The sequence below is a fragment of the Stenella coeruleoalba genome (assembly GCF_951394435.1).
Source record: "Stenella coeruleoalba genome assembly, chromosome: 13".
NCBI lineage: Eukaryota > Metazoa > Chordata > Mammalia > Artiodactyla > Delphinidae > Stenella > Stenella coeruleoalba.
Window position 1 is genome coordinate 71,893,566 of NC_137159.1, and position 25,795 is coordinate 71,919,360.

The following is a 25,795-nucleotide window of genomic DNA, read 5'->3' on the forward strand; positions in this document are numbered from 1 at the left end:
AGTACTTCCTACTTTCTTATTGTTTATATCTCGGTAGTGATTATAGATAAAATTTTTTCAAAGAACAGTAATATGAATATTAACTTTTTGTTGGTTATTCATTAACATTCTAATATTAAGGCAGAGGATTCTGTTGATATTTTAAAGTGAGCTCATTGTTTTTCCCATGATACTTCATTCTTCTCTGAAATTTTAATAATCCAATTTCTTGTATTAAAGGTTCATTTCATTAAACAGTGTAGAAAGGGAGCTTCTTTTTGCCTTTTACTGACCCTTTTTTCAGGGCCTCTTTAGACTTCTATCTGTACTTACAGCCTTATCGTAGTAAGGGAAATGATATCCACTTTGAGAATGCCAGGATTTAAAATTAATATAGAAAAGTGATAGCAGTTTTAAAATTATATACATTTGTATCAATAATGAAGTGTGTTTGATATTTGATTTTCAACTACTTTATATTTGCTAGCTTGTGAAGCAAAATTATAGTGGGGCTGTTTATATTTCTTGACGTTTTAATATATAACTGTGAATTTATTATAAGTGTGTCATGTTGGAACTAGAGGCTAAGGGAATAAGTTTTTTGAACCAAGAGACCATGTCTTCACCATTTCTGTGTCTCTGACACAGTGCCCAGCTCATAGTAAGTACTCATTAAGTGTTTGAATGTCACTTTCTACTTTGATATTTAGCCTACTTTTAGAGATTAGATGGCTGGAGTAGTAACACTTAAGAGCACTGCACACAGTTTTGTTGTTTTTTCAGTTATAGTTCATAAATATTTAATACATAAACTATCTAATTGAAAACCGTTCTGTACCTTGTAGCATGAAATAGAGTTTTTTAAACAGTTCATAATGTCAGTTTTATTTCTCTTTTATTTACAATTCTTTGGGTATGAACATCCTAGCAGTACTTCACTACTTCTAAAGCCCTATTTAAAGTTTTTTTTTCCAAAACCCATGGCCTGCCTAAAAAACTATATACCTGTAATTTTCTCCAAGTTTTATACATTTAATTTATCCTGGCTGTGAGTGTTTTACAATAATGTTGATTTATATGTTTGCTTGTATTTTTCCTTTTTAGTGAGACAAAATTATTGCAGTTTTTATGCAAGTAAGAGAATTACTTGGTACCATTTAAAATAAATCCAGGTGATTTACTAGGAAAATATAAATTAACAAGGTTGACTTCAGAGGAGAGAGGATCTAAATAGACAGTAGTTGTGGAAGAAGAAATTGAGTGTCAAAAAGCACTAAATTCAAACAGTTTCACAGGTGAATTCTTTTAATCTTAAAGGATAAGATTATTTTGATGCCAGTTAAAACTTTTCCAAAGCATAGAAAAAGAAGGAAAGATGTGAAATCAAAAAAAAGAGTGATGCTAAACCTTTGAAAGAAATACAAAGAAAATTGTAGTCTAATCTCACTTAGACAGTGGTCATAAAGTAAATATTACAAATGGAATCTAGTAGCACATTGAAAGAGTAATATACCATCACTAAGGCATGCAAAATTGATTCAGTTACATGTGAGATATATAAATATTGGAATGAACACACTGAAGTTGTAAATATTTGCCTATGATATGATTGTAGTATTAACTGAAAAACGGTTAGGGCCAATAAGAGAATTCTGTAAGGCAGACAATTTCAAAGTTAATGTTATAAAATCAATAGTTTCCTTTTATACAAACGATAACAAGTTAGAAATATGGTTGACCCTTGAACAATGCGGGTTTGAACTGCACGGGTCCACTTATACATGGATATTCTTAAGCAGTAAATACAGTACTACAAGGTCCATGGTTGGTTGAACCTGTGGATGCAGAGAACCTGCAAATCTAGAGGGCCTGACTATAAATTATACACAGATTAACCCCTGCCTTGTTCAAGGGTCAACTGTGTAATGGAAGAAGAGGTCCCATTTAAAATAGCAACTAAGTTTACCTAGGAATTAACTTAAACAATTAATTTGCATGGCCTAAAAGAAGAAAGCTAAAAAGTCACTTGAGGACAGTTGAATAAGTGAAAGACACACCTGGTTTTGTTTTGTTTTTGTTTTTGTTTTAATTTTTGTGGTACGCGGGCCTCTCACTGTTGTGGCCTCTCCCGTTGTGGAGCACAGGCTCTGGACGCGCAGGCTCAGCAGCCATGGCTCACGGGCCCAGCCGCTCCGCGGCATGTGGGATCTTCGCGGACTGGGGCACGAACCCGTGTCCCCTGCATCGGCAGGCAGACTCTCAACCGCTGAGCCACCAGGGAAGCCCCCACACCTTGTTTTTAATTACTGTAATTCAGAGTGTAGACTCAAGTCATATTGCACAGATTAAAATCTCAGCTACTTGTGTATTGGTTGTGGCCTTGGACAAGTTGCTTAACCTGTTTGAGCCTTAATTTTCTCGTCTATGAAATGAAGATAATGATACCACATAAGATTACTGTGATTATTAAAACAAGCTCATCCAATAGTCTTGGCATACAGTACTCAACAATGACAGCTATCATCATGTTTATCACTACTGCTGCAGCTCCTTTCACAACTAATGGCTGGTAAGACTCAACATTGGATAGCTATGAGTTCTTTTCTAAATTAATCTATAAATTAAGTGCAATTATAATTATAATTATAATCCCTCCAAATTTAAGAGGAGATGTTAAAAAAAGGCTCTTTGTTTCCTCTAGAAAATAAATATGAGCATAGCAAGGAGAATTCTAGAGAAAAAAGTGTAATGAGGATTCCCTACCAGATGTTTACACATGTAATAGACCTGTGGTAATAAAGTATTTGTACCTGTGCAGGGATAGACAAAACAATAGAACAAAAGTGAGAAATCATGCTTAGGCCTGTGTAGAAATAGAATTTAGTATCTGATGATGTTGAGTATATGATGATGATGATGACATTTGATATCATATAATAGATGGATTATTTAATAAATAGTGTTAGAAAACTGGCTGGCTCTATGAAGGGAATAAGAAAAAACAAAACTGATTTCCTACCTTTTTCTTTAGCCCCAAAATAAATTCTAGATTGTCAGTGGAACTATAAAAGTGTTAGGATAATTCACAAGGTCAGTATATTATCTTGGACATGAGAAAGTATTTAATTTCAAGGCAATGAACGGAAGCCAGGAAACATAAAGATAAGAACAAATTTGACTTTATAAAATTTTAAATTACACATGACAAGAAACTTTCTTTAAGTAAGATTAATAGACATAACCTGGTAAAAATTTGTATTTGCAACACATGTCAAGGACAAGTTCCTTACTATACAAAGATATATTAAAATCAGGAAGAAAAAAGAATAACAACCTAATAAAAGAATTGGCAAAATAGGAGCATGACATTTATAGGGAGAAAAAAGTAGCAAAAGCAACCAATAAAAATTTGAAAAGATTCTTTACCTTACTTATAAGTGAAAAAAAAAGAGAAGCATATTAAAGCAGGAAGATGCTATTTTAAAACAACTATCAGGCTTGTAAAAATGAAAAGCTTGATAAACCTAATATTGGAGATATGGGTGCTCATACTTGGTTAGTGGAAATGTAAATTTATTTATTGATTTTGGAGTGTAGTTTGGAACTATCTTTTAAACTTTCAAGTATCTTTTGACCCAGGAATTTTATATTAAAAAACATTTCCTAAGGGAAAAAAAATGTCATGAAGAACCTAGGGGTAAGACAGGAACAAAGACACAGACCTACTAGAGAATGGACTTGAGGATATGGGGAGGGGGAAGGGTAAGCTGTGACAAAGTGAGAGAGTGGCATGGACATATATACACTACCAAACGTAAGGTAGATGGCTAGTGGGAAGCAGCTGCATAGCACAGGGAGATCAGCTCGGTGCTTTGTGACCGCCTGGAGGGGTGTGATAGGGAGGGTGGCAGGGAGGGAGACGCAAGAGGGAAGAGATATGGGAACATATGTATATGTATAACTGATTCACTTTGTTATAAAGCAGAAACTAACACACCATTGTAAACCAATTATACTCCAATAAAGATGTAAAAAAAAAAAAACGCTTGTTCAAAAAACAAAAAAAATTTCCTAAAGATATATTAGCTATAAGTATTCACTGCTGAATGTACAAGGTTATTCATCAAAACATTGTGTGTAGAATTACCAAACAAAATAAGACAAAAAGAAACAAACTAAATGTCCTTTTTATGGTGGACTGGCTAAAATATAGTAACAAAGGAATACTAGGAAGTCATTAACAAGAATGAGGTAGATTTACATAGGCTGATATGGAAAGGTGAAGGAGATACTAGTGAAAAAGCAAGTTGTAAATCTAAGTATGATCTTCTTCATGTAAAAAAAAACTTAAAAATATATGTTCATGTTTATATATAAGTAGAAATATTATCCAAGAATACTCCCCAAAAACTGTTAATAATCTTTGTTTTGGCTTGGGGGAAGGAATTTGGAGGATTTGGGGAATGGATAAACTTTGTGATTTTAGTTTATACTCTGCTCTATGGTTTAGAATTTTTTGTTTCCTTTTACATGTATACTTGACAGTATCAAACAAACTGAAAGATAAAATCACTTTGAAAGAGGAACATTCTGTCTATAGTTGTTCCTTATGGCTAATGTGTGTGTATATTCACAAACACAATACTGGCTTAATGTTAGGTAAGGAAATATGAAGCACTGTAGTAAACTATGTTGACCTTATTGGAATCCTGGGATTTTTTTTTTCTCTGAATCCTACTTGGCATCATTGGGCTAAATTTGAAATCTGACTGCATGTTCTTTGGTCTCTTTCACATATCTTGGCTTTTACTACTTTTCTGTCATGTTGGTGAGGAGGGTAGAGAGAAGTGTCACTTGGTGGTGGGAAGCAACAAAACCCCTCCATTTATTGTTTTGGTTGTGTTACATTGCATCTAGTATGTCAAGACATCTCATCTTCTCTACTTCCACCTATGAGCTTCTGGGTTGGAAGTAGGGCTTATTCTGAAGTGACCACCACCTGGATGTCTAATCTAACAAGGCACTGAGACAGAATTTTGTAGTCATGGTAGCTGAAGCTCAGACTTTCTCTGAACACTGACCAGAGACCATGTAAACTGTCACGGTTAATCCCTGATTGTTTGTATTTTAAGTGCATATTAAAAATTATTTATTATAACATAATACTGTCTTTTCTGGAAAATTCTTCAAAAAGAGGCTATTATATAATGAAACTGAGGAATTTTTTCTTAATTTGTAGAGATTGGTAAGCCTGGGTATAACTAGGTATAAAAGTCCTAGGGAGGAGAGCACATAAGTCAGGTGCTGAAATGCTGGAAAGATTAAAAAAAACCCTTCTTTCTATCCTTCTGTTCTGTATTCCCTTTCTTTTCTTCCCTTTTGCTTTACTTCTCTTTGTAGCTAGTCCTTCTATAGGTAGAATCCTCTCTAAATAGATGTGGAATATAAGGGTTTGGTCTGTGGCAAGTTATTCTTCTGTGATTTTCTTTTCCCTTGCCTCTAAGATATGTGATATAAATTAAGTTGGGTTATTTAATAGTGTAACATGAACACGAAAGGTAGTTTTAAAGGAAAGAAGTCTTAAATCACCTTTAAAGATCTGTATTTATGTGTGTGATAAGATGAAAAGGGGGGAAGGGCCCTACTTCATATTTCTTTATGCCATGGGGACCGTGTTTAATTCTATGCCATTCTTTAAAACATCCACACACAAGCAGATATATGACCTAGAACTGTTTCTTCTTCTGAATGCCCCAGCTATTGAGTAATATTATCAGTTGCATGAAAAATGGTAGAGGAGTTAGTGACTGCTGTAGGGTTTTCTCATTGTTTCTTTCTTACTTTCTTTTTTTTTTTTAATCTTTATTTAGTTATTTGACTGCACCGGGTCTTTAGTTGTGGCATGCGGGATCTTTGTTGATGTGTGTGGGATCTTTTAGTTGTGAAATGCGAACTCTAAGTTGCAGCATGTGGGATCTAGTTCCCTGACCAGGGGTTGAACGCAGGCCCCCTGCATTGGGAGCGCGGAGTCTTAGCCACTGGACCACCAGGGAAGTCCCTCATTGTTTCTTAAAATTTAATGAGCATGAGAATCTCCTGGGGGTGCTTATTAAAATTTCTGATTCCCTGGCACCACACCCAGAGATTCCGATTCATGAAATTTGGGATAAGCCCAGAAATCTGCACTTCAAACATGCATCCCAGTTGTAACTATTCTAGGTTTTCAGTAAACCACACTTTGAAATATAGTACTTTAGCTGATCACTGGACAGTAGTTCGACATTTATAACTGAAACAATTGCCAGAGTTCATAAAGTAACTCTGTGTGTGCCCATGTGTGTGTGTATGTTACTGAGCATTTCATAGTCTTCCAAATGCTCCGGAAGGAGAATGGAAACTGATGTAGCCTGGAAGATTTATGGTTGTCCCAGTAAGTTCACAAGTAATTATTGAACCCTACAACAAAGTCAGAGATGTTAGTATCTGTAGTAAAAGACTTACTGTATTAAAACTCTTAAAAAAAAAAATAGCAACAACTATGAGTCCCCTTACTGACATTTTCATATGTATTTTTTTCCCTCTTGTATTATTTCCACTGCTGATTTAGGAAAAAAGGGATTGATGAGTGTGTTATATTTAATCTTTTTCATTAATACAGAGTTATGATCGAATTGATAAATTTAAATATGGTCTGTTCAAAGCTTTGGAGTTTGGGTACTATATGGTGTTATGAGTAATTTCACATGGTCAGTAAGGTATTTTTTGGGGTGAAAATTTTAGTATTTTTTGTTCCCTAGAAAGAAATTGTATCTGGAAATTCTCAGGGGAAATCTGTTTTGGTTATGTGGCATTAAGGAATTAATATACTTACCTATGTGTATACTTTGGATGCTCTTGCTTATGAAAAAGGATTTCTGGGTTTCTCCATAACAGTCTGTGTATACTTTGGATACTCTTGTGTTTGTGCATGTGGGTACACATCTGTCTTTTACCATAGCACATTTTTTTTTGAATTGTAAACAAATTAAATTATCCTGGCCCAAATTGTATCACATTTACTGAAATTATTGATGTTTTTAGCAACGAAAATATCAGAAAAGGATTTTGGGTGTTTTTAATTTTCAAGAAATATTGATTTGTATTAAATCCATTGTTCAGAAACTCTAGTATAGTTGTGTTTTATAACAGGCTGATTTTATATGCTTGTAAAGAAATAGAGCTTTTTATTTCTTGAATCCTGAATCTTCAGATCCCAGACAGTGCCTTCTTTTCACAGAGATGCTCAGTAAATCTTAGGTCAATAGAACATAAATGGAGTAAGTGACAAATATAATAAAGTTATCAGTAATGGAGACATATTATTTATTTTAACAGTTTTGATAGCATGGTTTAAGGAATTAAACTTATTTAAATAGTGCTTTTTAGTTTTTATAAAAATTGAGGACAAATTTAGCCCCTAAGATTTTTCTTTTACCTGTGTTTTATAATTTTAGTACTGTAACATGACCAAGACAAATTCTGGAAATTCATTGATGACAAAAAGTTGTTTTTCTCATATAGCCCCTTTTAGGAAAGTGAAAGCTGTACTGGCTTGGAGGTTTCTGCTTCATGTACCTCTGTATTTAAAATTATTCCAGTTTTCAGTTTTTAATGAAAATGGCTTGTTATAGGCTGTATATTCTTCATTTTTTAAAGATACAGTGAATTTTCACACACTGAACATTTTAATTTGGCATCTAACGTACTGATTTGAAATTTAGCTTTTGAGATAAGGACCCTTATAAATATAGGTGCAGTTTATATTGTTAGTGCTTCCTTGCATGGATACTTCTAATTTCAGTGGCCTGATTTTTGCCTTTCATATCATTAATATTCAGAGAAAGTAGTTTTTGATATTTTTTAAATAAAGAAACTTAAAAAAAGTTGTATAAGGGACTATGATGTCTGGGACAAGAAGAGGCCAGAAATATATTGTTTAAAGAATCAAAATGAACATTCACATACACTGGTGTACGTTCATTTTATTTGTGCAAGAGTGCTGGTCATGTCAGAGGTATTTTGAAACGGTTGGTTCAGTAATTTGGCCTACTGTCTTTTTTTCTCTATAACAGTTTTTCTGTTTTCTACTACACCTTGCACATCCACCAATCCAAGACACCCTGTAGGTGAGTATTTTTCTAGTTATCAAATGGCATCACTTGTTCCCAAGACAGTTGCCGCTTCACTAAAACTAGGCTTTATTTTTCTACTATAAGATATCTGGTTAATTGATTTCACAGAGTGTAACTTATTCCATAACTTCAAAAATTACCAGCAAACTGCTGAGGAGCCGATTTTACATTATAGAAAAATCACAATAGGTTTAAACTTTTTTCTGAATTTTTAAATACTATGCTCAGACTCTATTCTTTTTTGAAATTTCATTTCAAAAGCAGGAGAATTAGGACGGCTTGGCTATTTAAAGAAAATATGAAAGTTTATTTTAATATTCTGAGATAACATGGGGTAAGGAATTAAAAAAGGAAACTTGTTTTAGTAGTATTTTTAAATTTTTCTGGAAATTAAGGATGTTTTTCCTTTAAAGGCTTCAGAGAAAATTTTGAAAATATTCCCTGGCTATTGGTATTGCATATAGTTAGATTAATTCTCAGTCCATGTAATTATATATTCATGGACCAGAAAGGCAGAGCCTTTTTATTTTTCTATATTTGTCTTAGACTTTTTTCCTGATTTTTTTTTCCCCTCTAGGTTTTCAAATATAATTCCAAAAGGTTTACTTATAAAGATACTTTCCTAAAGTCTTTGGAAATAAAAAGGTTACTAGAGTATCATTATCATGTTCAGTTTGCTAATTTTGAGAGGTTTGGATGAGAAAAGGAAAGAAATAGAAAAAAAACCCTTATGTATCTAGTTCAGCCTTGCAGATAAATTTAAAACACCTACAGTATTGCATTGTTTAACTTCTGGCTCTGTAAAGTTTTTTATTTATTATCACTTAACCTTCTGTTGCTTTGCCCATACTGTGATATTTGCTAGCAGCTAGATGTTCTCAACACATATAGAAAACCTAACCTACAAATACTAGACTGCAAGGCAGTATTTCATTTTTTAAAAAAGGCATGTTGTCTCATCTCTCCCTGGGCATGTGGTAACTTGCATGGCTGAATTAGGGTAGGTAGTTTTGTGAGGTTTCTCAGTAAGCTGTGTAGTTTGTTACTCTTTTTCGTATAATCACCTTTCTCTCCCTGCTGACTTTCCCTAGTTTTATCAGCAACAGGTGTTGGTCAGTGTCTTCCACATACCATGCCTGATTTGGGTGGCATGTAATAAAAACATTTTTTTTTTTTTTTTTTGGAATCAAATGCCTCTCTTGCCTTTGTGCTCCTGTGTGGTTCCTTCCTTTTGCCAATATTTATGCTTGTTTTTCTCTTATGAATCTTCTACATGAACTTTGGAAAACAGTAATCCTTGGATTTTCAAGATCCAGGATAAGAGGGTGCGTGTTTGCAGAAAAGGTCAAAATTTGAGAGTCCTGAAGGAGTTGTACTGTACAACTGTTCTGGATTGGTGGATATGCAAATATTAAAGGAAGGGAAGGAGCAAATGTTACTTTTGATGTGAGTGATCATAACATCTACATTTCCGATTTGGGGGAAAATTTTATTTGAGTATCTTTCATCTGGCTTATTAAATTGGCAGTACATTTTATTTTACACAGGAGATTTAAAGCTATATAAAATATAGTATTTAAAAAATTCATGCAAGTGGTAGGCTTACTCTTTAAAGAAAAACAATCCTTTTGAATTTTAGGAATGTTTCTGATAATCCTAATCATTTAAATTATTTGATTCTTATTTCTGTATCTTGTACATTATATAGGTTAATTGAAATGTGTTTAAGAGAAAATAGTAGAGAATTTTAGAAGTAGAGTTCTCAAATTAAATTGAAGAAAGATAGTCATTTTTAACTTATTCTTACGCTCGTTAAAAGTATTTAAGAGATGCCATAATAATCTGTGAGAATTTTTTGATGGGCTGTTGAGCTGTTGTTGACTCTTCTGTAAAGGTCAGTAGTTCTGTTTGACAACTTATTAATAGCCAACCTGGTCTTTATTGGCATGTGTTGGCAGATTGTGACTGAAGCTATGGTTAAGACTCTTTTTAACACCTGAGGGAACTTTATTTTCTATTTTCTGAAGTGGGAGTATCTCATAGCTTTTAGCTAATGTATTTATTGTTCTTTAGACATTAAGGGTATTTTGTGACTATTTTATAGAAGATTGAATTAAGATAATGGGAGGTAAACAAGTGGTTCAGCAGGTAGTTCATTAATTTTAAGCTCTAGGGTGGTACATCTTGGTTAAAATATTTATTTAATTCATATGTTGAGTGATTTTAGCCAGTGTGCACGAACATGTAAGCTATGTCTCTTTTTCTTCTTTGTGCTTCCTGATAATCACTCTTAAGTGGGTGACATATAGGTACATGCTTATCTCTTTATTTGCAGCATATTTTATAGTGGTATTTTGCTTTATTTATATGATAGATAAGTGGAACAATTTGATGCCTTTATACTATTAGTATATACTGAATAGGAATAATAAAATAACAAAAAAATACTCCTTTTCTTAGGTGGGTAAGGGTGGATAGAAGCTGTATGTATGGCTTTTGCATATCTTGAACAGCTTAAATACTGGGGCTGAAAGTAATTATAGTAACAGGCCTGACACATTTAATGTATTTGGGGGTTACTGTATAGACTTTAGAATAATATCTATTTGAATTTTTGATGCCAGTTCTTTCCTTAATTAGATTTTTCGTGAAGCTCGAAGAACAGTACCTAGTATTGTTTACATGCCTCACATTGGTGATTGGTGGGAAGCTGTCAGTGAAACTGTGAGAGCAACTTTTCTGACTTTGCTACAAGATATACCGTCATTTTCACCCATATTTTTATTGTCTACCTCTGAAACCATGTACAGTGAACTGCCTGAAGAGGTAAGAACTCATTAAATATTTATCTTTTCTTATTATATGGTTTTAAAATAGTTGACGTAAATTTGGCACATTTTAGTTACTATAAAATCAGTACTGTCAAGGTTCATGCCTTGGTTGTACCATTTATTAGCCATGTGACTTAAGTTAGTTAACATTTTAAGTTTCAGTTTCTTTTTTTTGGTATGTATTTTGATATATTTCTCAGTGTTGTTGTGAATTTTGAGATAATTCATGCTTAGACCAGACCTCGACATATATAGTACCTACTAAGAAGATCTTAGCTGTATCATCATCAATGCCATTATAATTATCCTTCTCATTCTTATCATCTGTTAGATTATTTGGTGAGATTTGACCTTTCAGCTCTTTCACTGACCTTTATTTGGTGAGATTTGATTATTTGGTGAAATTTGATTATTTGGTGAGATTTGACCTTTCATCACGTTAAGCTGAAGATTATTATGACTGTGCATATTTTTCAAATCTGATATTTAGTGTTTGAATTCAAATCCAACTCAATAGTAAAGATAAAAATCACAGTTTCAGAAAAAAATTAGTAGATCACTCATGTGAATGAAAAAATTAGTAGATCAACTCATGTGAATGAAATTGATTTTTAAGAAATTATTTTAACATTCTGAGCTTACTAGGTTTTGAAATAATCTCTTTTCAAAATGCTTAGAAATATTTTGCCCAGGCAACACAGTTCTTATAAAAAATTTACATGTTTCAAATGCTATAATATAAATCTTGATTACGTAGAATTTTATGATTCAGATTTTTTTTTTTACCAAGTTCTTTTGTTGTTTTAGCTCTTATTATCTATCTTATTGCTAAACTGGATTTGTACAACTTACTACTCTTGTTAAGAAAATTATATTAAATGTAGACTAGTTCATTTTTTGCTATTCAGAATCTGATATTATTTGGAGACCATTAATCAAAATATTTTTTATCACAGGGAGCAATAAAGTTTAGTGGAAAGATGTATGTAGTAAGAGTCAGAAAAACCTTGGTATTGACTTACTTGTCTTTTGATTTTGGGTAAATATTTGAACCTAGAGTAGCTTCAGTTTCCTCACCTATAAAACGTGGATAATAACAGACAGGCTTGTTGGTGTGAGACTATATATGTGAGTTTATTTTGGAAGCTACAGAGCTATAATATGTTTGGTATTATATTAGTATTATAAAGTAAGAATGCACTCGAAATTGATTTAGGAGAGTGGACTGAACCTGGACATAACCTAGGAGCCACTTTTAAAAATTAGATCCTCACTGTCAACTAGTTTTATTATAATTTTATAAAAAATAAAGAAAATTGGGATAATTAAGGGCTCTAGTTAGGAATATATACTTACCTGAAGTTTCCTTATATTGTTTGAAAAATTTGTAAATAAAAGTCTTACTGAACCTGTCTTGATACACAGCAATTTTAATTTTGCCTATTCTTGTTGTCTATTTGCATATGTGATTTTATTGTTTAGTTTTTTAAAAAACTAACATTACATCTATATATTTTCAATGTTGCTATATTGTTATAATTTTTAGTGGATTCAAAAAGCCTACTGGTGAGTAGGCTTTTTTCATTATTTGTTTACCAATAACCTTAATTAATAGCTAAAATATTAAAAATTTACAAGCATTGAATCCTGAAATTTCAGCCCCCCCCCCCCTTTGTCTTCTGTAGTCTTTGCCCTTATTATAGCAAATAGCTACTAAAGCTATCATGGATATTCACATTTGTGGGTGAAGATTATGGGGTTTTTCTTAGACTACTGATTACATAACATTTTATACTAATTGTCCTTAGGAAAGCCTCCTCTGCCCCCAAGGCTTTCATTTTAATTTCAGCTTTGCCATTAGTATATTGCTTTGTTTAGGTCACAGACTGAAATAGTAGTGAATAATACTTAGCACCTACTGATAAATATTTGGTAAGTGAATGAAAAGCATGGAGAGTTGCAGACTGAGTAACTAGGTTAGCAAGGTGCCAGATCTATGGAAGAAGACATGAAGTAGACAGTGGGTATCAAAAACTAAGTGATTCTAAAAGAAAGAGAGAAATATCCAGTTACTATAGTGTATTTAAGAAAATACAATGGTAAGTTAAAATAACAGTAAGATACAGATTTTAACCTATAAAATAGGCCAAAAAAAAAAGTTGGATAAACTCTCTCCAGGACAGTTCATCGTAATAGATTTAAATATGTCTATTCATTTTAGTTCAGCAATACCATTTATAGGTAAGTAGTTTTTCATAGATAAAAAAGATACAACACAGACAACACAGAAAGTATCATAGCCTTTCTTCATGGACAAACACAAAGATACAGCACAGGCAACACAAAAAGTACAAGAGTATTTATCATAGCCTTTCTTCATCAATTGGAAACTAAATGTCCTAGAGTAGAGGATTGATTATAGTGGATTCCTTCCATGAAATACAATGAGACCATTAAAAATATTGATGTAGAAGACATTTAATGTCATGAAAAGATGTTTGAATGTATTGCTAAAAATTGCAGATATTAAATCAATATATATGGCATTATCTGGGTTTATATAGAAATAATTATATATTAGGTATATAGTCATATATAAAAAACTATATGTAACTATTAATAGAAATGTTAATAGTAATTATCTCTGGGTCTTAAGATTATAGTTATTTTTGTTACCTGTTTTCTAAATCTTCTGTAATAAGTACTGCTGTTCTCATCAGAAAATAAACTCATTCAGAGATGAAAAGGTTCTCTACTCAATTTTTAAAAACAACACCAAACAAAAAAAGTTAGTCATCATGGGACTAATACTAGGGATACAAAAATGTTTTCTTTTTGTGGGACAGAGTGACAACCTCATCTTTTGGAGCCCTTTTAAAATTCTCTTGTAAATGTGTCTTTGTATAGCTCTCCCTTTTTAATCCCAAAGTAAGGCAATGCATTGGGATATTGAGAAAAACATTAGAACTTCTATTCATTTTTATTTTTCATATTATCTTAAAAACGTGTGTGTATGTTTCATAATAGAAATAGTAATATTAGTAGAATAGTACATTTAAGTAAGTATGTATATATACTGGAGGGAGTATTTTTTTAAATTAATTCATTAATTTATTTTTGGCTGCATTGGGTCTTCATTGCTGCGTGCCAGCTTTTCTCTAGTTGCAGAGAACGGGGGCTACTCTTCTTTGCGGTGCACGGTCTTCTCATTGTGGTGGCTTCTCTTGTTGCGGAGCATGGGCTGTAGGGGCGTGGGCTTCAGTAGTTGTGATGCACAGGCTTAGTTGCTCTGCGGCATGTGGAATCTTCCTGGAGCAGGGCTCAAACCCGTGTCCCCTGCATTGGCAGGCGGATTCTTAACCACTGCGCTACCAGGGAAGTTCTTTTCTTTTTTTTTTTAAGTATCATTTATTGAGTTTGATATGCACAAGTGTCAAGTCTGGAGGTAGTATTTTCAAATTTTTTTACTGATGAGGTGTTTCATCAAAAAACAAAACAAAACAAAACATTGGAAATCATTGTTCTAGACCAGCTGTTATCAAAGTGTGATCCAAGGACCCTTGTGGGCCCCGCAAGACTTTCAGAGGTTTGTCACATTCGTCTTTTTTGTATTTTGCAACTATGTATCTTCTTGAATATGGGTTTTTTTCATGTATACCAATCAGAGCAACATTACTGTAACAGATTGAATGCAGAGGCAGAAAATGAGAATCCAGTTGTCTTTTTTTTCTTTTTATAAATTTATTATTTATTTTTGGCTGCATTGGGTCTTTGTTTCTTTGCCCCTTGGAGGGAGGGGGTGCTGGGGGGACTACTTTACATTGCGGTTGCGCGGGCTTCTCGTTGCGGTGGCTTCTCTTGCTTAGGAACACGGGCTCTAGGCGCGTAAGCTTCAGAAGTTGTGGCTCCCGGGCTTAGTTGCTCCTCCGCATGTGGGATCTTCCCCGATCAGGGCTTGAACCTGTGTCCCCTGCACTGGCAGGCGGATTCTTAACCACTGCGCCACCAGGGAAGCCCCAGTTGTCTTTTATTAAGCCAGACATAAGAGAGATTTGAAGAAATGTAAAACAGTGCCACTTTTCTCACTAAATTTTTTTAATATATATAATGTTTTATATTTTGGAAAAATATGTCTTTCAAAAGAATATATATATGTTTTACATTTATTTTATTGAAGTATAGTTGATTTACAGTATTGTGTTAATTTCTGCTGTACAGCAAAGTGATTCAGTTATACATATATACATTCTTTTTCATATTCTTTTCCATTATGCTTTATCACAGGATATTGAATATAGTTCCCTGTGCTATACAGTAGGACCTTGTTGTTTATACATTCTTTTTTAAAAAATAAATTTATTTTATTTATTTATTTTTGGCTGCATCGGGTCTTCATTGCTGCACGCGGGCCCTCTCTAGTTGCGGCGAGCAGGGGTCACTCTTCGCCGCAGTGCGCAGGCTTCTCATTGCAGTGGCCTCTCCTGTTGCAGAGCACGGGCTCCTGGCGTGTGGGCTTCAGTAGTTGTGGCATGCGGGCTCAGCAGTTGTGGCTCACGTGCTCTAGAGCGCAGGCTCAGCAGTTGTGGTGCATGGGCTTAGTTGCTCCACAGCGTGTGGGATCTTCCCGGACCAGGGCTCGAACCCATGTCCCCTGCATTGGCAGGTGGACTCTCAATCACTGTGCCACCAGGGAAGCCCTATACATTCTATATGTAATAGTTTGCATCTACTAATCCCAAACTCCCAATCCAACTCTCTCCCTTGGTAATCACAAGTCTGTTCTCTATGTCTGTGATTCTGTTTCTGTTTAGTAGATTAAGTTCATTAAAAGAATATATTTTTTAATGTTAACATGTAATAGGTTTTAAATGAATACATAATTTGGAAGGTTCTTAGTTTTAATTTTTAGTACATAAATATTGACAGATATAATCCAGATAAGCAGAAGCTCTTTTGGGTTCTTGAATAATTTTTAAGAGTTTAATAAAGTGTGGAGACCAAAATATTTGAGACTCTCTGACCTAGACCACAAGCTCTTTGAGAGGAGGGGACTGTCTTACTGCCCTTCACTTCCTGACACAGTGGAATGGCTTAGTAAATGTTTGTTGCATGAAAGAAGAAAATGTTGAATCATCATAAAGGCTTTAAGTAACTCCTGCCTAGCCTCCTGCATCTTTTTTTTTTTGCAAAATTCTAGTGTAAGTAAATTTACTTCTGTGGACCCTGAAGAACTTTTCTGAGAATAGTAGGAGAATTTTAGTTGCTGTATATGAGAATTGCAAGTTATTTCTCTTCAGGAGAATTAGAAAAAAGAATCAAAGGTTGAGCATAGTAAAGAGACTTTTAAACAAGGAAGCAGATAAAAGTAGAAATATTTGCAGGAAGGAAAGCAGACTTTGGAATTGCACTTAAATTTCTGAAGAGATTCACGGTATGTACTTTGGCATTAAAGTATGGGCAGGCTCAGAATGGTATAATTCAATATATTAGAAGTGAATTTTAAAGAAATATCTCCTCAGCTACACTGATGAAAGTAAAGATTACATACAGTATTTTGTCTTCTCTGTATTTCATGTCATTTTGTATCTCTCAGTTTATGGTGGGACCTGGGAGGTAAAAATCAGTAACTTAAGTAGAAACATCAAGTAGGGACATTGAAAACTCAGATAAATGATAATGTATACAAGAGAAATATCTTAGTATTAACTTTTTGGTTGTAAAACAATTTTGTGATTTCTTAAAATTTAAGAGGAAAGTGATCCTCCCAAGTTTTTCTTTTCTTTAAATTAAAAACAGTATAGTAAATGAACATGAATTATTACTATTTTAAGGTATGTTAAATACTAATATTTATTTTTACTTGATGGATTGTTTACCTGTTTTGTTTTAAGGAAAGCAAACTTTATTTATGAAAACTATTGTAGATTCATTTCTGACCTCATTTTCCACACCTTTTCTCTTTGAGATTTTGAGGGTTTTTTTTTGGTTTGTTTTTTGATTTCGAGGTTTTAAACCATTAATTTTGCCCATTACAGAGGTCACATGGACACTACCTTCAAAACTGGGGGCTAACAATTCTAACATTTTAATAAATGAGGTAAAACAAAAATATTTGCTAATGAAAGAATTACTGCTATTTATGCATCTATGTGCCAGGCACTGTAGGTTAATCATATATATTATCTAACATATGTTCTTAAACTGTTCCGTGAGAAAAGTATTACTTTTCCATTTGACAGATGAAGAAACTGAGGCCAACAGGGGTAAAGTAACTTGCCTAGGGTTTTACAGCTAGTGGCAGAGCAAGGATTTGAACCCAGGTTTGTCTGATTCCAAAGGCTATGCACTTATAATGCCCTGTACTCTCTAAAACTACAGAGAGACAGTTTTTGCATATTGTGATGATTAGGCTGATGAGTGGTTAGGGAAATGGCGGGGGGTTTTTTTGTTTGTTTTGTTTTGCGGTACGCGGACCGCTCACTGTTGTGGCCTCTCCCGTTGCGGAGCACAGGCTCCGGACGCGCAGGCTCAGTGGCCATGGCTCACGGGCCTAGCCACTCCGCGGCATGTGGGATCTTCCCGGACCGGGGCACGAACCTGTGTCCCCTGCACTGGCAGGCGGACTCTTAACCACTGCGCCACCAGGGAAGACCGGGAATGGAGTTTTGTATTCATCAAGTTAAGATCATTGTTCATTCATCAAAAATGTATTGCCTATTCTGTGCAATGTAATGTAATTTATTTAAGACAGTGTCTTTTCTTCACTCTTCCATTCACAGTGTCTAACTGCCTAACACAGTTTCTACACACACACACACACACACACACAATACTCACACATAGATGCATGTATACACGTACATATTTCTAGTACAGTATCTTCATTGAATGAAGTAAAATAGGCGAAAATTCAGATAGCCACTGTTCTCCAAGAATTTAAAGTTTAGAGGGAGGGGAGATCTGGAAAAAATAATACAGTAGGAGAAGTGCTATAATAGTAGAATATATAAAAGCATGATCCATAAAAGAAAAAAATTGATATGGTAAACTTTATCACAATTAAAATCTTTTATTCTTTAAAAGACACCATCAAGAAAATGAAAAAAAACCCCAACAAATCACGGACTGGGAGAAAATGTTTCAAATATATCAAATCACATATCTGGTAACACTTATATCCAGAATGTATTAAAAACTCTTTCAGCATAATAATAAGACTAAGTCAAATGATTTTCGATAAGTGTGAATACCATTCATCAGGAAAAAAGATGGTCCTTTCAACAAATGGTGCTGGAAAACTGGATGTTCACATACAAAAGAAATGAAACTTCGACTTTTTTCTTATACTGTATGCAAAAATTAACTCCAAGTAGATTGAAGAACTAAACATAAGACCTAAAACTATAGGAACTTCCCTGGTGGCGCAGTGGTTAAGAATCCGCCTGCTGGGCTTCCCTGGTGGCGCAGTGGTTGAGAGTCCGCCTGCCGATGCAGGGGACACGGGTTCGTGCCCCAGTCTGGGAAGATCCCACATGCCGGCAGTGGCTGGGCCCGTGAGCCATGGCTGCTGAGCCTGCGCGTCCGAAGCCTGTGCTCCGCAACGGGAGAGGCCACAACAGTGAGAGGCCCGTGTACCACAAAAAAAACAAGAATCCGCCTGCCAATGCAGGGGACACAGGTTTGAGCCCAAGTCTGGGAAGATCCCACATGCCACGGCACAACTAAGCCCACAAGCCACAACTACAGAGCCCGTGTGCCGCAGCTACTGGAGCCCATGTGCCTAGAGCCCGTGCTTCGCAACAAGAGAAGCCACTGCAATGAGAAGCTTGCGCACCACAACAAAGAGTAGCCTTCGCTCGCTGCAACTGGAGAAAACCCACGCACAGCAATGAAGACCCAGCACAGCCAAAAATAAATAAATAAACAAATTTTTTTAAAAAAACAAAAATCCTAAAACTATAAAACCCTTAGGAAAAAACATAGGGGAAAAGCTCCATGACATTGGATTTGGCAGTGATTTCTTGGATGAGACACCAAAAGTACAGGTTAACAGAAAAAATAGATAAATTGGACTTCATCAAAAATAAAACTATTAATAGATTGAAAAGACAATACATTGAATGGGAGAAAGTATTTGCAAATCATATATCTGATAAGGGGTTGATACCCGGCGCGTATAAGGAACTCCTACGATTCAGCAACAGAGAAAACCCCAAACAGCTAGTTCAAAAATGGGCAAAGTACTTAAATAGATTTTCTCCAAAGATGATACTCAAATGGCAATAAAGCACATGAAAAGATGCTGAACATCACTAACCATTATGGAAATACAAATCAAAGCCACAATGAGATATCACTTTATACCCAGTAGGATGGCTACTGACATAACAGAAAATAACAAGTGTTGGTTAGGATGTGAGGGAATTGGATCCCTTCTGCATTGCTGATGGAAATATAAAATTGTGCAGCCTCTGTTGAAAATAAATGGTTTGGTGTGGTGATTTCTTAAAGAATTAAACAAAATTACCATATGATCCAGCAATTGTATTTCTGGGAATATACCCAAAAGAAGTGAAAGCAGGGATTCAAACAGATGTTTGTATACCCATGTTCTTAGCAGCATTACTCACAGTAGCCAAAAGGTAGAAATCAGCAGATGAATGGATAAACATAATGTGGCATATACATACAGTGTAACACTATTTAGCTTTTAAAAAGAAGGAAATTTTGATACATTCTACAACAAGAGTAACTACAGCATGGGTAAACCTTAGGACATTATACTAAGTGAAATAAGCCAGTCACAAAAGGACAAATATTGTATGATTCCTCTTATACAGGGTTCCTAGAGTAGTCAGATTCGTAGAGATAGAAAGTAGAATGGTGGTTGACAGGACCTGGGGAAAGGGAGAGTGTAGGGAGTTAATGTTTAATGGGTAGAGTTTCAGTTGGGGAGGATGGAAAAGGTTTGAAGGTAGATAGGTAGTGATGACTGCACAACCATGTGAATACACTTAATGCAACAGGCTGTACAATTTAAAAATATTAAAATGGCAAATTTTTTATGACCGTTTTACCACAAATTTCAAAAGAAAACTACAATTTAAAAATGGGCTAAAGAGTTGAATAGGCATTTTACCAAAGAGTATATATATTCTTAAGGTAATAAGAATGAGAAAAGATTCTCAATATCATTAGTCATTCAGGAATGAGATACCACTGCACACCCAACTAGGATAGCTATAATCACAAAGACAGACAACACCAAGTGTTGACAAGAATGTAGGAAACTTGAATCCTTGTGTATTGCTGGTGGAATTGTAAAATGGTATAGCCACTTTGGAAAAGTTGGCAGTTCTTAAGGTGTTAGACATAAACTTATGATACGACTCAGCATTTCCACTCCTAGGTAACTACTCCAGAGAAATATAAACATATGTTCCCACAAAAACTTGTACGCCAGTGTTCCTTCTAGTATTGTTAATCATGGTGGAAATAACCCAAGTATTTATTAATTGGTGATTGGCAAAACAAAATGTCGTGTATATACATAGAGTGAAATGTTATTCAGGAATAAGTGGAGTGAACCACTGATACATTCTCCAGTGTGGGTGAGCCTCAATATATTATGCTAAAATTGAGAGAAACTAGACACAAAAGACTACCAAGTCTATGATACGCAATTTCTAGAAGAGACAAATTTCTGGACACAGAAACCAAATCATTGGTTGTCAGCTGGGAGTGTAAGTGTGGATGGACTGCAGATGGGCACAAGGGAACTTTTCGGAGGTATTGGAAATATTCTAAAACTGACCTGCGATGGTTGCACAGCTGAATTAACTCACTAAAAATTATTGAACTTAAAAAAAGTTTAATGAGAGATAGTGGAAGGTATGTCTAAGTTTATCTGGGAAAGTCAGAGAAAGCATCACCCAGAAAGCACTGGCTTGAGTGGAGAGTTTAAAAAAAAAACAGTTTAGGAAAGAGTGAATAGCATCTGTAAAGACTGTTGTGAACCAGTGTGAAAGAGAACATGATTCGTTCAGGGAATTATATGAGGTTTGTCTTGTTGCAGTATGAAGTTTGAGGCTGGGAATGTCAGAAGATAGGAGTGAATTTAAAGAAAAACAAGCTGTTGGTAATAATCAGGAAGGCTGATATCAGGGGGATTATTGTAGACTTGCTCTTGGTATGCTTTTACATTTACCAGGTTCAACACAATGTTGAAAAATGATCAGAAGGAGGAATATTTAAAACTGAAATTAAATGTTTTACTACCCTTAAACAAAATCCTGGTACTTCTAGGGTATTGTGTTCTGTTTATTTTTCAAGACCCAGTTAATGTTAGCATTTTCTGCTATATCTTATCTAATGCCTCTTCACCCATGCCCCTTGCAGGGTCTCCTCTGTTTCACTACCTCTGTTATAACACTTCTGACATGGTATCATAATGCTTTCTTATGAGACTGAAGAGACTTGACAGCAGGAAGTAAGCCTGTTTTCTTCAAGTTTTTAACTGCAGTGTTTGGCATGATATTTGACACGTGATATTTGACACATGTTCAGTGGTAAATTTGCTTGCCAGAACTTTCAAGGGAAGGCCAGCAAAGTATAGATCGAAGAATTGGAGGGGTTTTTACATAAAGGTAGTCTTCAAAGAAAATATCGGAAGGTCACAAGGTGAAATTTTATGTAAACTCTTTAAGGATTTGGCTTTGGGTTGACGTAAATAATTTCCCATCTAAATATTGAATTCTGATGGCTACTTTTCATTGTCTCTTCTCTGTCTTAGGATTTTAGAGTTAGAAAAGACCTTTAGAGCTTATATAATCTAGTCTTCTCTATTTATTCACTTTGTGACCTCAAGCCAGTTACTTAAACCTTTCCAAGCCTAGGTTTTTTCATCTGTAAAATGAGGGACTCCCTACGTACCTACCTCATTGTTTCAAAGATTAAAATAATATTTAAGTAATTCTTCATTTCACAGTCTGCAATTCAGTAAGTGGCTAGACATAACAAATTGAATGGACTGTCCAAAGTTTACCAGAAATATGTACCTATATTTGGGCTAGAATCTGATGTTTTAAATTTTAATCCAGTATTTCCACACTGTCATGGTTGGTACTTATTTCCATATTAGTGACCTTTACCCTTTTTTTATTTACAGTTTCCAATTTGATGTGGGCTGGGTAACAAAATGACAAGCTTTATTCATTCAGTATATGCTTATTAAGCATTGCTAGGTACCAGGCATGGTGGTAGGTATAGGAAAACAGATGAGTTCTGTTCTCAGGGAGTTCAGTATCTTGAAGTAGGAAACAGACCTTTTAGGAAAACATATGAATTAAATAAAGTGTATCGACAAATGTGGATGATGTAAAGAGGATTTAAACAGCAAGGGGGACATCTGAGGTCAAAGTCTTTATAGAGCAGGTGAACAAAGGAGAGGTGGCAATCACTAACTGGAAGGAGTTGAGGGATATGAGCGTGACTGGCTTAATTTTGCTTGGGAGTTTTGCATGGAAGGTGGTGTCATTGTGGAGCATTCTTTGGTGAGATCGAAGGTATAGTTTTTATGCAATGAAATCAAGATTCCAGAGGATACAGTGGAATAGACTTAGTAGGGAAAGAGTCCAGGAAGGGAAGTTAGTGGATAGGAAGCACACAGAAACCGCTTAAAATAAGGCAATGTTGTTAGCATCCTCCCAGCTCTCTATTGTAAATAGGTTGTAGATAATTACTTTTCAGCTCTTATGCAACAGCTCTTTGAGATTGTTGCCATCTGACTATTACAATCAACTATCCTTTTTTATATTATAGTATAATTTATTAATGACTTGAGCAACTGGATCATTCTTTCATTCTTGTTTATTCCATGAGGTTGAACCTCTCAACAGCATAGGCTAAGACTAGGTTAACCTTAACCGCGCATGGATGTTCAATGGACATTTACAATGGTACCGAAGTTGAAGAAATTATAATTTGGTATAATATGTAAGCTTTTAATTCTCTAAATATTTAATGTCTTTGTGTGTGTGTGTATGTGTGTAGGTTAAATGTATCTTTAGAATACAGTACGAAGAGGTCTTGTATATTCAAAGGCCTATTGAAGAGGACAGAAGAAAGTTTTTCCAAGAACTGATTCTCAATCAGGCCTCAATGGCTCCACCACGAAGGAAACACACTGGTAAAGTTCCTAAAGCCTTTAGGAAAATGGGTGGGTTGGAGTTAAGAGATATCCTATCTTGGAGTCATCTTTTTAAAAAACCCATTTCTTTGTGGAAATGAAGACAGTTTTTCAGGTTTTGTTTAACTTCAGATGAACACATGTGGAAGTGGCCATTGTGTTTACCTGACTTGAGGAGATTGGGAAGTACAGCCTCATTGTTAAAGCTTTACTAATGAGTGACTGTTTATGTAGTCTCCTTATCACTTCAGTCCAGATGCTCTGGTAGATTTCACATTCTGAGGCTCAAAAAGTCATAGAAAGTCTTTGGTTCTGCTGTGTTTTAGTCACTTTAAGTACTAAGGACTGGAACTATCAGGTTGTGAACAACAGGTGTTGTGCTTATTGCTTTCTGGGCCAGGGTAGTTTTGTTGGGCCAAGAACTGGTGGGAACATTTGCCTTTTCTGGTTTGTCTTATTTATTGATTGATTTTTCAAATATTTATTGAGCACCTATTATTTAGATATATTATGCTAGGCACATGGAAATCTATCATGGCTTTCTTTAAGCATTAGAGTTTTCTTGGATTTGGGCCTAATAGCATTAAGAGGGGCCTCAAAATTAGATTTTCAGTCCCCTGACTTAAGTAAGGACTGCATGCTAAGTCATTCAAAAGAGAGTTTCTTTTCCTAATACTAAAGGTGCAAAAAGATAAGATCCCCTTGCTTAATCTTTCATCCTCTTCTAGAAAATAGCAGTCCTGTTTGTTAAAAAAAAATTTAAGCCTCTTTCTTTTTGTTCTGCTTTTTATGTTTCTCGTAGCTGTTCTTATAGGATATTAAATACATTTCCCATCCCTGCCAACTCCTTGCTTTTTCATACTTCTTTGTTTTCCAGTGGTTATATTATCCAATACTTTGTTTTTCAGTGGCTATATTATCCAATACTTTAATAATTTTATTGTCCTTTAGTGGCTCCTTTTCACATTTTCTCAGTGCTTTTAAGATGAACATCTATCAAATGACTATAGCTGTGGGATTTTCCCCACAGAAACTTTGGAATATTCAACATGGAAGTTATACCTTCTGATTATTGGTTGTTGCCTTCTGCTAATCTAAATAACAGCGTTTAAAATATTTCATTATTAAAATGATTCATTTTAATAAAGTATCTTGCATGTTCCTAGTCATATTTTAGTCCCGTAGATCTGAATTTTCTATGTTAAGGCTGAACATAATTCTTTTTCTTTTTGAGTTGCTCCTGTTGACTTTCATTTTTCATCTTAGGGGCTATTTAGAAATTGGCGAGAATACTTAGGATTTTAATCCTGAGCTTCAGTGTGATACCAGGAAAATCTTTTAAGGAATTAGAGAGCATTATGGTTAGGCAAGTTAATACTTCACCTCCTAAGAAGATGTTTTGTTTGTTTTACAGTAGATAGTGAATACCATAGATTTCATATATCACACTTAAGCCTGGGTTTTCCATCTTCTTCATGTCTTTGGGATTCTTTTTTTTAGTTACTACTTTTTTTTTTTCACTCCCTGCAGGTGCCATTTACTATCCCAACTGTGTTGTAGTAGGAATATGAGGGTAGGAGACTTGTCTAAAATTAGAAGTCTTTGGGAATGGGAAGGATCAAAGAATTATTCTTTGCCCGTTTAAATTTCATGCATATAAGGCAACCTCATTTTGAGAAACAGTCTTTAAACAAGGTTGACTTCAGCAAATCAGTATACAAGTACTTCACCTGAAGATATTTATGTTGATTTGAAATCTTTTTCTTAAAGTTGTACGTAAATAATATCTCAGAATCAAATTATTTAAAATCATATCATTTGTGCTTTAAAGACGTCCTGTTGTAAGTTATTTTATAAAAGTAAAGCTATTCCCTAATGTACTTCTGGTTTCCATTCAAATTTTTACCTGCTGAATTCACATGGTTCACATGTATTTGGAATTCTCCTTTTCTTAAAAAAACATTTTGAGAGAGTGTCAGAAAAGTAATTGAGGTCCTGACCCTGCCATGTTGGAATCTTAACATTTTCTTCTACTTTCTTTAGGTCTTTGTGCTATGGAAGTTCTTCCACTTGCACTACCTTCTCCACCTCGTCAATTATCAGAATCAGAAAAAATTCGGATGGAGGACCAGGAGGAAAATACTTTAAGAGAGTTGCGGTTGTTTCTCAGGGATGTAACCAAGAGGCTGGCCACAGATAAACGCTTTAACATCTTCAGCAAACCGGTGGATATTGAAGAGGTCTTGTTTCAGTAGTGTGCAAACAGTGAAGTTGAACTGGCTAAAAGAAAAAAATGTTGACATCTTTTTTTGGAAGGAAAAAAGCAAAGGCATGGATGAATATTACCCCTAGCCTGTAAAATTTTAATCCATGTGATAACTACCAATGTCATCAGCAAACATCTGGTGACTTTTGGATGAAATTAATGACAATTTGTATATGTCCTCTTGATTAGTATTGATCTTTGTGATCTCCTACTCTTCATTTAAGAAGAGGATTAAAAGTTACTTTAGTGAAATGTCCATACTAGACTATTTTTATTCCAGGATAAATCCTGCTCTCCAAAAGAATATTGGTATTAACCAATCAATACCAATTAAAATTGGCATTTCCCAAATTGTGTATAC

General features: G+C 34.8%; 1 protein-coding gene across 6 annotated transcripts in view; it reads left to right on the top strand.

The window, feature by feature from the left end:
- Window positions 1-25,795, top strand: part of ATAD2B (ATPase family AAA domain containing 2B) — a 151,144-nt gene that overhangs the window by 82,495 nt on the left and 42,854 nt on the right. For 4 of the 6 annotated variants that reach the window (XR_013831073.1, XR_013831074.1, XM_079940979.1 and 1 more), the window contains exons 19-21: window positions 10,791-10,976; window positions 23,033-23,168; window positions 25,212-25,408. Coding sequence is in view for 4 of the 6 variants with exons in the window: in XM_079940979.1 (XP_079797105.1) it covers window positions 10,791-10,976; window positions 23,033-23,168; window positions 25,212-25,408 (519 nt within the window). In the remaining 2 variants the exon portion in view is untranslated. The remainder of the gene's footprint in view (window positions 1-10,790; window positions 10,977-23,032; window positions 23,169-25,211; window positions 25,409-25,795) is intronic. The other 2 variants (XM_079940980.1, XM_079940982.1) reach the window with 1 other exon arrangement.